Here is a 13,540-nt window from a genome sequence, read left to right as displayed (position 1 = left end):
TATCACATACATATATTTTCATTCTCACACACATATATTTTCACTCTCACACACATATATTTTCACTCTCACACACACATATATTTTCACTCTCACACACATATATTTTCACTATCACATACATATATTTTCACTCTCACACACATATATTTTCACTCTCACACATACATATATTTTCACTCTCACACACATATATTTTCACTCTCACATACATATATTTTCATTCTCACACACATACATTCTTCTTTCACACACATATACTTTCACTCTCACATACATATATTTTCACTCTCACACACACATATATTCTTCTTTCACATACATATACTTTCACTCTCACGTAGTTTTATTTTAATTTTTATATTTAGATATTTTTATTCTCATGTTTACACATATTTAACACACACATTGCAATATTATGCTCTCTTATACATGTATTTTAATCTACATATTTACACATTTGCACTCTAACATACATGCATTTTCATTTATGCATTCCTACATTTTGCTCTCATTTACATGCATTCAAAATGCATTTAATCTTACAAATAATATATGTATGTAAGAAGAGAATGCATACATATCTGAAGAAAATATATGTATGCAAGAGAATAATGTATGTGAATGAAAGAGTATAGTGGAAACGGAAGGAGTTTAATGGAAACGGAAGGCTGGGTGTCTGTACCGCTGTGATTGGCTGAGAAGCACGCGCGGGTCACTTTCAAGTGTCTGACAGCATGGAGGGGGGAGAAGAAACTCGAGTTCTTCAGCAAGCTGTCGGGTTGTTAAGAAATATTTTATCATCTCCTGAAACGGTCACATCGTTGTCCTCGTCACTTGATCGAGATGGGATGGGCTCAACTGCACCCAGTGTTACCCACAGCACGGTGGAAAGTGAGATGAGGGAACTTTTTAGACCAGCTAACACCCGGGTATCTTCAACGAGTCAAGTAGCTACACGGAGTTCGACTGGAGTGGGGCAGTCTTTGCGATATCAGACCCAGAAACACTTTGGCAACTGGAACTGCAGATCAAGGAAAAGGTAAGAACAAAACAGTTTGCCACTTAACTATACAACTGCGAAATACAAAATACGAAATGTGCTTTGCTGATTTAGCAACGCACTTTTTTACCCTTATAAATTTTTAGCCCTAGCTAATTTATTCAGCAGCATCCACATTAAAAACAGTAAAGACCGTGGCATTTATTTCAATATTAGTGGCTGTTTGTACTTGTGACCCGAGTGTAAGTTGATGCTTACTTTAAGATTACTTTATTAAATCTTCTTTATTAATGTGGGAGGTGGTAGCTACATTAGCCTGCTAAATAAAAGGTTGGGTTAATTTTCTTGTTGTTTTTGTTTAGTTTTGTATTTATTTATTTATTTATTTTTTGGGGTAGAATTTTAATCTTGCTAGAAGACATCAATCCTACTCTGTGTTGTGAGTGGATCAATATCTGTACCACTGTAGAGGTAGATAAACATGGATGCCAAGTCATGCCTTCAGTCCAGTTTCTACAGTGTATGAAATAAGAAAAAAAGAAATATGATCGGTGTCCTTTTTGTTCTTTAGTCAAAGTAATAGCAAATGTTTCTTTGTATGCCTCTTTGTAGAGCAGTAAAAAAAAAAATCCTTATGCATTGTACTATATATATATATATATATATATATATATATATATATATTTTTTTTTTTTTTTTTTTTTTAATTCAAGCGTCAGTGAATTAAAATGGTCAAACCCCAAAACATTTTCTATTTTACGTACATTTTCCATTTTTTTTCAAAGGCAATTTATAGGCATGCTATTACTTTATGCATTTTTTTTCTTTCAAATTATGTTTCTGTTATTTGTGTTTGCTATTATACTCAACTCTTACATGCACAAGCAACTTTAAACATATTCAAGTGGGCTAAATGGCTAGCTGCGATACTGTTTTTTTTTTTAATATAAACTGTGTAACATTTTATTTTATTTATAAAAGCTTAGCAACAGTTTAACATGTAAGCTGGTCACTACCAAGTGACATTAGCAACTTTCTTAAGGAACTGATAGTGTCTAAGTATAGGTAAATAAAACAAAAGATACATAAATCTGAATATAGTTTCTGTTTTGTTTCATAGGGCCAAGACACATTATCATGATACTTTCAACAAAGATGTCATCCTTCTTCCACGGCCATCAAGCAGTGTTGTTGTCAAGCATCGCACAAAACAACATTTACATGAACAAGGGCATATATTGAATGGATTTGAATTCCAAAAATCCTGGGACCAGAAAACTGTCTCTGAACAAATAAGGGACGCCTTTGGAGATAAACTTTCTATTGATGTAAGGTAGGTTGTGCTAGCAGTCGAAACCTAATGCGACACAGCTTTTGTCAGTAGTCTTTTCGATATCTAGGCATTTCAAAGCTTTACATAACGATTTAAGTCAGAGAACAGGTAGACATGAATCAGTAAACTAAAATAAAAGAACCAAATCAGTTATCCTTTCTTGAACACTCCATTTTTGGCATACTTTTTTGACATTTGTATAAAGTTTACTTCTGTTACTACTGGTTTAAGTCTGATTCAAAGAGGAAAACAAGATTAGCTCTAAAAAAGTTATTGGAACATTTTTGCTGTTTTGGATTTTAAACATTTTACAACTTACTGTAACTGTTTTCCAGCCTGGAGTTTCTGATGGCTTGTGGAAACAGACTGATTGCGCCCAAACTGCGAGCAGGACAGGAGCTGGATGCAAATCTCATACATAAAATTTATAAATCGAAAGCCCTATACATCAGACCATCAAAACCAATTTTGGTACGTTGTTTGACTTTTGAATGAATCTACATAGCACTGTACAGTAATAATATGAAGACCAGAAATTGGTGCATAAACAACCTTTGAACTTTCTCATCTCTGTTCTTTTTAAACTTGCCTTTCACCTTTTGTAGTTGGATAGAATAGTACCAAGTTAATGTTCCTTTTTTAAAATGTTAATCCTAAGCTCTGGTATTGACTAAATTTACAGCTGCTCTGTTGGACTGTTTGTGAATTATAGAACGTAAGACTACTGCTGTTCAGGAGATGTGTTACAATTTTGTCTGCCTAGTATGTAAAAGTAATTGTGAGAAAGATCTATTAACTCTTGAAATTTCTCACCCTATGGTAGCTGGGATAGGCTCCAACCACCCCACCTCTGATAAGAATAAGCAGAAGAGGTTGGATATATGGTATTTAATGTTCAAATTCAATATATGTGAATTATTATAATTATTATTTTATTTCTAAGGATGATATTACAAGCTACAGCAGTGAGGAAAACTGTGAAGAAAACCCTGTTTCATCAAGGCAGCTGCGCTCATCATCTTCAGACAGTTTTGCCAGTTCAACAGCTGCCTTCCAACCAATCTCTGCTCCGACGCAATCTCCTGCCTCATCAGTTTGTAATGGAACATTATTAACGGAAACTCCTGCCTTGACCCATGAAAGTAGTATCTCACACAAGTACAGCAGCGCTTCAACAAACATTTCCTTCAGCCAGTTACCAGTGTCTTCATTGGAAATCTACCCTTCCACTAGTCAGCCTTCTACCTCATCATCTGCATCTTTAAGTGATCCAGTTCTGGTCCTGACGTGCCGAAATACCTCAAGCTCACCCTACCAGACCAGGAATCCAGAGAATGATTGTTCAGCATTACCCTCTACATCAACACACAGTCAATCTGTAAACTACGATAACTACCTTTCAATCATGACTCCACTATCTGACATGTCTTCTGATGATGAGGAACTTAACCAGGCTATACTAGCAAGCCTGCAGAGCGAAAGGTTAGTTTCAAATACAAATGTTTTACAGTAGCCAATTAAACACACCATATTTGTTGCAATCCAATACTGTAACCAGTGTTGTGAAGGAGTGTAATCCATCCTCAGATATTTATATGCATATATGATATTTATATTTGCTGTTAACAAAACAGTTTTTTGAATAATGTCTACAGAGTCAAATGATAATGCTGTAATGCTGGCAAATTTTATTTTATTTGAAATAGGCAGCGAATTTTTAACAGCCTATCTGACAATGAAATGAAATTTACTTATTGTGCATTGAAACTATTTTTCTTTGCTCTAGTGCTTTCTAGTTCTCCAAAACATATAAACAATATAAAAAGCCACTGAGCAATATACTCCTTTGTACATTTTGCTTATGATTATGATAATTTCCTTTAGGGATTAATAAAGTATGCTGATTCTGATTTTGACAAAACTTTGTATGTCCTTGTAGCCCTTGTATGTGAATGTTTTTACTGATGTTCTTTTCAATATTTTTTTCTTTTTTTTTCTTTTCTTTTTTCTAATCCTACAGGACTTCAAGTTGTTTGGTATCAGCAAAAGATATTTTGGAGGAACTTTCTGCAAAAGTAAACCAACAGAAGAAATGCAAGTTCAACATTAATAGATCAACAGTCCTGGATGGAGCAATTAGAGGTTTTAAACAAGCGACATATGATCCATGCCACACAATTTCTGTCAGGTTTTCTGACGATATGGGAGTACCTGAAGAGGCTGTTGACTTGGGTGGACCAAGAAGAGAATTTCTAAGACTTCTGATCGAAGCTTTACCCCTGTCTCCAATGTTTGAGGGTGAAGAAGGCAAAATGAACTTGGCGCTTGATAGTGCTGGTATGTATTGATTTTAGGCTGATATCCCTGGAGTAATGCAATAAAAAAATCATTTTTATGAAGTTCGTGTCAAGCGCTTTCATGCATCTATTGACATGTAATGTTTTTCATTATTTCTAGCCATGAGGGAGGACAGGTACTTCATTGCAGGCAGAGCCATTGCAGTAAGACTTGTACATGGTGGTCCACCAGCAGGCTTTCTGTCCCCAACACTCTTCTCTTGCCTTGTTGATGGCCCAGATTTGGCTAAACCAGTTTTAGAAGATGTTGCCGATAGTGACCTGCGTGAAAAAATTAAAAGGGTAAAACTGATTTGTCAGTTGTTGGATAATGTTTTAGTATTGTGTGTGTCGCGCTGGCCTAGTAGGTGTGGCTGTTATTCCTCTCTTCCTCCTCCTGCCCACTACCTGTTCGGTGCTGCGTGCGCATGGCCACTGATTAGACCTTGGGTGCAATCAACAACTAAGCACGGCCTGGTGTGCGCCGCCCTGCCAGGTGAGCCACATTAGAGCAATCAAGGGTGGGCGTGCCTAGTAGACCTTAAAATGCATGCAGCAGTCATTTGACCCGTGAGCAACATACTGAGAGGACGGCAAACAAAGCATTTTTCCACTGTGAGGAAGACTTTGAACAAGACGGGCTATCGGTAAGCTCTTGAGCTCACATTTGCTGCACATATATTTGGAACTATGGAAGCTCAGTTGTGCAAATGTTTTACGCTTAGGGAAATAGTTGCTGCATTTAAGTTTAAAAAATTATATTGACAAAAATGAATGTTTAAGTTTGAATAAATTGTTTGTTCAGTTAGTGTTCCCACATATTTATGTTAATTAATATTAAAAAGTTACCCCCCCAAATCCTTGGGTGGATCGTAAAACTAGTGAATAAATGTTTGGGTTTTGATTTAAAGAAAATAATTCTTTGTAAAGAAAATCCTTAAAGTCTATTAAAATGTTGAACTTTAAAATGTATACTTTAAAATACAATTGTTTATAAAAAAAAAAAGTGTTAATGCAAAGAAGACACATTTTGTATATTTAAGAACCACAGTTAAATTAACACAGTTAACCACATGGTAAATGGCTTTACTGAAGTGTATTTTGTTATTTCATCTGTCTTCTGTGTAATGCATGTAATTTATCTGAATGGTTAATGGAATGTTCTTTATTTTTGTGTTGAAAGGTTTTTTACCTGCTGCTACCTACCTACCAGCTATCAAACTAGCTGGTCACAATAAAGTTGAGTGAAATTCAAAGTCTGGTCTTTTTCAAGTGTGGGCACCTCACAGTCAAAGGAACACTTGACAGTGTGCATTTCGTTCTACTCCATGTATTAATTGGGGCCCATTAATTTTTTATTTGAAGGTTAAAGAGTGTAAATCCTTTGAAGATCTGATAGTAGCAACTGAGCCACTTCAGGAATACTTAGCCAATGCTGGCTGCCTGAGGCCGCTACGGAGGCTGGAAGACAAGGATCTGCTTATACATGACATCATGTTCCAAGTGTTACGACCCGTCTAGGGCCAGGCCATAACATGAGCGAGGCACTCGCTTCCCTCCCCAAGACCCAAGCAGTCACACGAAACCAATCCATTAGATATGAGGTGATTTATTTACAATGTGAATAAAGAGAACCAAAACGGGAGTGTCAACACTTCAGGGTGAGCCAAGGCCAAAACAATAAACAAAACAAACCTACACAAATCCCGCACCCCTGACCTTACCAAAACAAAGTCAAAAATAAAGACAGAGTCTGACCTCCTTAACTAACTCAAAACAGGAGAAAACGGGTGATCAAAAGAAATGGCAGCTCACCCCTACCCACTCCACTTCCACAACTTTCAAGCGTATACTGCAGCCAGCGGCTACCACAGGACTACTGCTGGGTGATGAGGAGAAATGCGAGGACCTCTCCCGCTGTAGCACTCCAGCCTCCTTTTAATGGGCGGGTCCTCCAGCTGGATCCAATCACGCCGGGGCAGTAAGTCCACGCACCAATCGGAACAGGGACCTGGCACAGCTAAATTAACATAGACAAAAACACAGCACCTGCACAAACAAACACACGGACATACAAGTTCGTAACACCCCCTTCCATAAGAATTAAACAATCCTTCTAGTGTTTAATCCTAGACTACAAAATTGCTCTCGACAGGGCGTCCGCGATGACATTTTCCGTCCCTTTCTTATGCTTGATCTGCAGGTTGAAGTCTTGCAAAAGAAGGGACCAACGCATAAGTCTCTGATTTGAGTTTTGCATCTGGGAGAGAAAAACCAATGGGTTATGGTCAGTGAACACTTGAACAGGGATAGAGCTGGATCCGATATACACCTCGAAATGCTGTAGGGCTAACAACAAGGCAAGGGCTTCCTTTTCAATGGTACTGTAGTTCATCTGATGTTTGTTGAATTTTTTTGAAAAGTAACAAATTGGGCGATCCACGCCGCAATGGTCTTCCTGCATAAGGACAGCTCCTGCACCAACCGCACTAGTGTCAACCTCGAGCTTGAAAGGGGACATGAAATTCGGGGCCGTAAGAACAGGGGAACTGCACAGTAATGCTTTCGCAGACTCGAAAGCAGTCTGACAAACAGGCGTCCACACAAAAGGCTTCTTCGGACTGATCAAATCGGTGAGAGGAACGACGACAGTGGCAAAGTTCTTACAAAACCCTCTATAATAACCACACATTCCTAGAAATCGGCGCAGCGCCCTTCTCGTTTGTGGGACTGGAAACTCAACGATCGCCTGTATTTTCGCGGTCACCGGCAGTATCTGTCCCTGACCCACCTGTTTTCCCAGATATGTGATGGTGGCTCTGCCAAATTCACATTTGGCTAGGTTCAACGTAAGCGAGGCCTCCTGAAAACGGCTGAAAACAAGAGAGAGTGTTTGTAAGTGGTCAGACCAGGTGGATGAATAAATGACAACATCGTCCAGGTAGGCATCGCAGTTATTCACGCCCGCCAGTACTTTGGCCATAAGGCGCTGGAAAGTAGCGGGTGCATTACGCAACCCAAACGGCATAACCGTATACTGGAGAAAATGGTCCGGTGTAACAAAAGCAGATATTTCAGAGGCTCGGGGAGTTAAAGGTACTTGCCAGTAACCTTTTAACAAATCAAGTTTGGTTACAAACGATGCCGATCCCACTCTATCAATACAATCCTCCATTCTAGGAAGAGGAAATGAATCAGGTTTGGTAACAGCGTTAACTTTCCTGTAATCATTACAAAACCGAGGAGTGTTGTCGGATTTTGGTACTAGCACACACGGCGAACTCCATGCGCTGGCGCTCGGAAAGGCTAAACCGTGTTCTAAGAGATAGTCAACTTCCTTCTGCATTATCGCCCTTTTCACTGGGTTCACTCGGTAAGCATGTTGCTTAATCGGATTATGTCCTTCCACATCAATATCGTGACACAGGACCGCAGTTTGACGAGGGTGATCAGAAAAAAGTGATAAGTTGTTTTCTATCAGCTCAGTGATGTCAGCTCGAGCGGGTTCAGACAGGTGGACTAAATATGTGTCTAAATCATTTAAGATCTCCGAATTTTTCAACCGGCCGCTACCCAGCGCTTCACTTTTCTGGAGTAGCCCGTCATCAGAGGGTTCATAGGGAGAAACAGTACTAGCGGCGCACACTGGAGACGGCGCACCCGAAGGACTCCTCGAGTGAAACGATTTTAACAGATTAATATGACAAACCCTAGACTTTCTCCGGCGGTCTGGGGTCTGGATCACATAGTTGTTGTCACTGAGTTTTTGTTCCACCACATATGGGCCAGCGAACTGAGCTGATAAGCTGGACCCTACCACAGGCAACAACACCAACACTTTCTCTCCCGGCTGAAAACTTCTGCAAACAGCTTTTTTATCATAGCGAGTTTTCATTTTAGCTTGCGTATGTGACAGATTCTCTCGAGCTAACTGACATGCAAGGTGAAGCTTTTCCCGAAGTCCGCTAACATAATCCAGAACATTATGCTGAGTTTCAGAAGATTCTGACAACCACCTCTCCTTCAGAAGGCGGAGGGGACCGCGGACCACGTGTCCAAACACCAGATCCATCGGACTGAATCCCAAGGATTCCTGAGTGACTTCTCTGACTGCAAACAACAATAACGGCAGACCCTCATCCCATTCTCTATCCGACCCCGCGCAGAACTTGCGCAGCATAGCTTTGAGGGTTTGATGGAATCTTTCCAGAGCACCTTGACTTTCCGGGTGGTATGGACTGGATTTTACATGATTTATGTGCAACTCCTCCACAACCTGTGCAAATATTTTTGAGGTGAAATTCGTTCCTTGGTCTGTTTGAACAACCTTTGGAAGTCCGAAAGTAGAGAAAAATTTAAGTAGTGCTTTTAGCACCGGTTTTGCTTTCAGCGTGCGTAGTGGAATTGCCTCTGGGTACCTTGTTGCTGAACACATTATTGTAAGTATGTATTGGTGTCCGGATTTGGTTTTTGGCAGGGGACCCACACAATCCAATATTACTTTTTCAAACGGCTCACCTATTACTGGAATAGGATGTAACGGAGCAGGTGGAATGGGTCTGTTAGGTTTCCCCGCCATCTGACATGTGGTACAGGTACGGCAATATGCCACCACATCAGCTTTCAACCCTGGCCAAAAGAAGTTGCGCAACACCCGATGATATGTTTTGTTCACCCCAAGATGTCCAGCCATGCTGGCATCATGCGCTAAGCTAAGCACCTGCCCTCGATGTGGCTTCGGCACCACCACCTGCGTAGCACCAGGCAAACCACACCGGTCAGAGGACCACCTCCTCATAAGAACTCCATCTCGCAAAAAATAAGAAGTGGGTGATTCACTTCCTGCACTCTTAGCTGCAGATAGAAAACAGGGAGCCAGTGATGAGTCATTCTGCTGAGCGGTTATCAATGCATCCCTATTCAATTTCTCATCCAGCTCTGGCATCAGTTTCATCACATCGCTTTTTGTTCTGTCACTCTCACGGCTGGGAGATATTCTCTCGTCTGGCATCGCCATAAACGTGTCAGCAACATCCATAACGTCATCAAATTTGCGTGACTGCGCACGAGTGATTGCACAAACAGGAAACACATTTAACAAAGGGGCGGCAACCTCGGTGACAGAAGAAATAGGCGTTTCCACCACTTCAGGCGGTGGGAAAACTGTTCCCCCAGCCAAGTCATTTCCTAAAATAAACGAAACCCCTTTAATCGGCAACTGGGAACTCACCGCAACTTTGACATGCCCCGTTTTCACGGGCGAATGTAAATGGACTTTGTGTAACGGCGCCCGAAGAACGCTCATCTTAATTCCCCAAACCAACACATCCGAATCACAAGCAGTTTTATCTGACAATGGTAGTACACTATCCAACATAAACGACTGATGCGCACCTGTGTCCCGAAGAATAGTAACAGGCACTTTGTCCCCCTCTTCTCCCGTCACAGAAACAAAGCCTTTCGTGATGAACGGTTTAAAACGTGGCTCTATTTCTGCATCCACATGGTGCAAATCACGGGTGAGAGTGGAATGCGATTTAGGCAAAGGGACAACTTTGATGAGACCTACGCCCGCTGGATTTCTAGAGCCTTTGCGCTGCTCTTTCCTCCGGAGCGCAGGACAGACAGCGATTAGATGTCCGGGTCCGCGACAATAAAAACAGTCGCGATTAACACCATCCTCCTGTCTATCTTTCAGTCCTATCTTTGGTGACTTTATCTTCCTTTCCTGTCCCACCCTAGTATTCTGTGAGACAGCGGCTGAAAATATAGTTTTGTGGGTGAGAGTAAACTCATCAGCCATCACTGCCGCTTTAGCAAGTGAGGTCACCTTTTGCTCATTCAGATAAATGACTACTTGGTCCGGCAAACATTTTTTGAATTCCTCTAACAAAAGAAGCTCTTTCAGCCCCTCGAAATCCTGTGCTTTACTGGCCTGCAACCATCGTTCAAACAGGCGACTTTTTTCACGGGCAAACTCCACAAATGTCTGATTGGCGGTTTTTTCACACTTCCTAAATTTTTGACGGTAGGCTTCTGGGACGAGCTCATATGCCTGCAACACAGTCTTCTTCATGACGTCATAATCCAGGCTATCTTCAATTGATAAACTGGTACACACCTCCTGGGCTTTGCCAACCAATTTGCATTGTAACAGCAGCGGCCAAAATTCCTTCGGCCAACTTAACGCGGCCGCTATACGCTCAAAAGCGTTAAAATAGGAATCCACTTCGGCCTCACGAAACGGGGGAACCAGTTTAACGTGTTTGGTGATGTCAAAACCTGTCGGGACCGCGGTGGACGTACTAGGATGACTAGAGGCAGATGTGGAGGGCTTTCGCTCCAGCTCCAAAGCTCTGACACGGAGGTGCATTGCTTGTACCTCAAGCTCTTTAGCACGGGCTTCCACCTCCCTAATACGGAGGGTCAAACGGAGATCTTCCGTAGACCGCCCCGCCAGGGGTTCCCCGGCCGTACCAGACTCAGCTGCTTCAGGCTTCGCCCCAGCAGCATCAGAGTCCGCCTCGGCTGTGTCAGAGCCCGCCTCAGCCGCATCAGAGTCCGCCTCGGCTGGTAGCACGTTAACAGGCCCTTTGGCATCCGACCCCGGCTCAGCCTCCGGAGCCACCTTCACACCCCCGCCATCAGGCTGCTCTACAGCTGCCTGCGGGGCAGGAAGAACGCCTCGCTCCACCAACTCTGCACACAAAGCGTCCCTAACCACCGCTTTGCGGGCACCATAGGACACTTGAACATCATAACAACTAGCAATGATAAGCAAATCCGCTTTCCTGCACCTCACAATTCTATCCCACGAAGGCGAAGTAACAAAATCATCCAAAGAAAACTCCATAATTCCACACACCTACCACCCCCACACCCAAGAAAACCGCCAACAGACCAAACACACGCAAAAACCCACAGGAAAAGGCAGAGGACGAGCCCCCAATTCATGTTACGACCCGTCTAGGGCCAGGCCATAACATGAGCGAGGCACTCGCTTCCCTCCCCAAGACCCAAGCAGTCACACGAAACCAATCCGTTAGATATGAGCTGATTTATTTACAATGTGAATAAAGAGAACCAAAACGGGAGTGTCAACACTTCAGGGTGAGCCAAGGCCAAAACAATAAACAAAACAAACCTACACAAATCCCGCACCCCTGACCTTACCAAAACAAAGTCAAAAATAAAGACAGAGTCTGACCTCCTTAACTAACTCAAAACAGGAGAAAACGGGTGATCAAAAGAAATGGCAGCTCACCCCTACCCACTCCACTTCCACAACTTTCAAGCGTATACTGCAGCCAGCGGCTACCACAGGACTACTGCTGGGTGATGAGGAGAAATGCGAGGACCTCTCCCGCTGTAGCACTCCAGCCTCCTTTTAATGGGCGGGTCCTCCAGCTGGATCCAATCACGCCGGGGCAGTAAGTCCACGCACCAATCGGAACAGGGACCTGGCACAGCTAAATTAACATAGACAAAAACACAGCACCTGCACAAACAAACACACGGACATACAAGTTCGTAACACAAGTAATACACAGAGTCTGTGGTCCATTTGAAAGGTATGTATGTATTTATTTATTGTTGTCCAATAAGTAACTCAAACCCATGCTGATTGCCTTGTATTCTGGGAATTTTGTGTGACATTTCTTTATGTGTAGGTACACCATGCCTCCAAAGGTGACAGCATCACATGAAAAATGCAGATTTGGGATATACACTTTTGATGATGTGAATAATCTGAAGTAAAAATTATTGTATATATAAATTCATATGTTTTAGATTATACTTCTTGGATCCATTCATTTTTGATGTGATTTGTGATTTTTAAAGGTAATTCTGATCATCATTTAGATTTCAGGATGGACTACGGACACTTGAGGTGCTGGACAAAATCCAAGATCACCCAGAGAGTTTTCGCACCCTTCTATGCTGGTCACCTTCAGTGCTTACAGCTGACCTTCTTGACAGCCTCTTTACCATCCGCCTTTCTCCAGCTGGGAGCAATAAAAGGCATGCTGAAGCAGTTGTCATTAGTTTCTGGAGAGACTACCTAACAGATGCAGAAGGTAAATTTAGCGTTTTAAGCATTGTGTTCAATTTATAATGCAGTGCATCTTTTCATTGAATCAGTTAAAAGTAGAAATGCTTGCTGTGTTTTTGTCTTTAATGCCATTTTTGACAGTATTGCTTTTCCTTTAGATCAAGACGGAACACAGAAGCTGGGGACAATTCTTGCCTTCGCCACTGGAGCCAACACTGTTCCACCAATTGGCTTCTCTCCACAACCGTCCGGTTCTGAAATTCTGTGGCAGCTCTTTGAATACGTGGCAAATATATATAATGAAGACAAAATAAATGGACCTCATTAAGTGAATCTAATACACCATGCTCCTCCATAAAATTGAAAAGATTAACAAAATGATATGACACCACTCGATTTAATTCTGCCCATAATCGCTCAATTCTTTGATTATGCACAGACCTGCCAGTGATAACACTATGCCTGTTCAGTCCTTGCCTGTAAAGCATGAAACGGGCAACACCAGTGTTTTCTAGTCCATGATCACATCTCACGCTGGATGGCATTCCAAAGTTCTGAACACCAACCATGAACAGTGACAAAACACTTGATGCCCTGTTGTTATCTAAACACGCAAGGTAGATGATGGTTCTACTGAAACCATCCACACAGCCATGGAACACCATCCTCCATCTCACAAGTTTGTGGTTTCCATCTATATGCCTATAGAAAAATGAAATCAGTATAAGTTATGTATGGGGAAACTATGACATGGTCAAGGATATGCACACGTTTGAGTAAATAAAACAATGAGTTATTTTGCTTTAGATAATCCA

General features: G+C 41.7%; 1 protein-coding gene across 1 annotated transcript; it reads left to right on the top strand.

Moving 5' to 3' along the window:
• The first annotated feature begins 363 nt into the window (after nt 1–363).
• LOC147303053 (uncharacterized) lies at nt 364–13,053 on the top strand. Its single transcript, XM_086283619.1, has 10 exons — nt 364–1,042; nt 2,124–2,336; nt 2,672–2,807; nt 3,280–3,818; nt 4,357–4,673; nt 4,794–4,975; nt 6,038–6,175; nt 12,200–12,243; nt 12,536–12,750; nt 12,884–13,053. The coding sequence occupies exons 1-10, from the start codon at nt 738–740 to the stop codon at nt 13,051–13,053; spliced, it is 2,259 nt and encodes a 752-aa protein (XP_086139745.1). The 5' UTR covers nt 364–737.
• The last annotated feature ends 487 nt before the right edge of the window (nt 13,054–13,540 follow it).

This window comes from Aulonocara sp. 'chitande type north' Nkhata Bay, linkage group LG23 (assembly GCF_057382095.1).
Source record: "Aulonocara sp. 'chitande type north' Nkhata Bay isolate Kocher_YH1m ecotype deep benthic linkage group LG23, A_spYH_male_GT1.1, whole genome shotgun sequence".
Lineage (NCBI taxonomy): Eukaryota > Metazoa > Chordata > Actinopteri > Cichliformes > Cichlidae > Aulonocara > Aulonocara sp. 'chitande type north' Nkhata Bay.
This window is presented reverse-complemented; position numbering and strand designations above follow the sequence as displayed.

What these genes read in the sequence shown, in the direction of transcription:
- LOC147303053 (XM_086283619.1), top strand. Translation starts at nt 738, where the DNA reads ATGGAGGGGGGAGAAGAAACTCGAGTTCTTCAGCAAGCTGTCGGGTTG. An exon ending in AACTGCAGATCAAGGAAAAG is followed by an intron (nt 1,043 to 2,123) that starts GTAAGAACAAAA and finishes TTTGTTTCATAG; the next exon opens with GGCCAAGACACATTATCATG. An exon ending in GCAAGCCTGCAGAGCGAAAG is followed by an intron (nt 3,819 to 4,356) that starts GTTAGTTTCAAA and finishes CTAATCCTACAG; the next exon opens with GACTTCAAGTTGTTTGGTAT.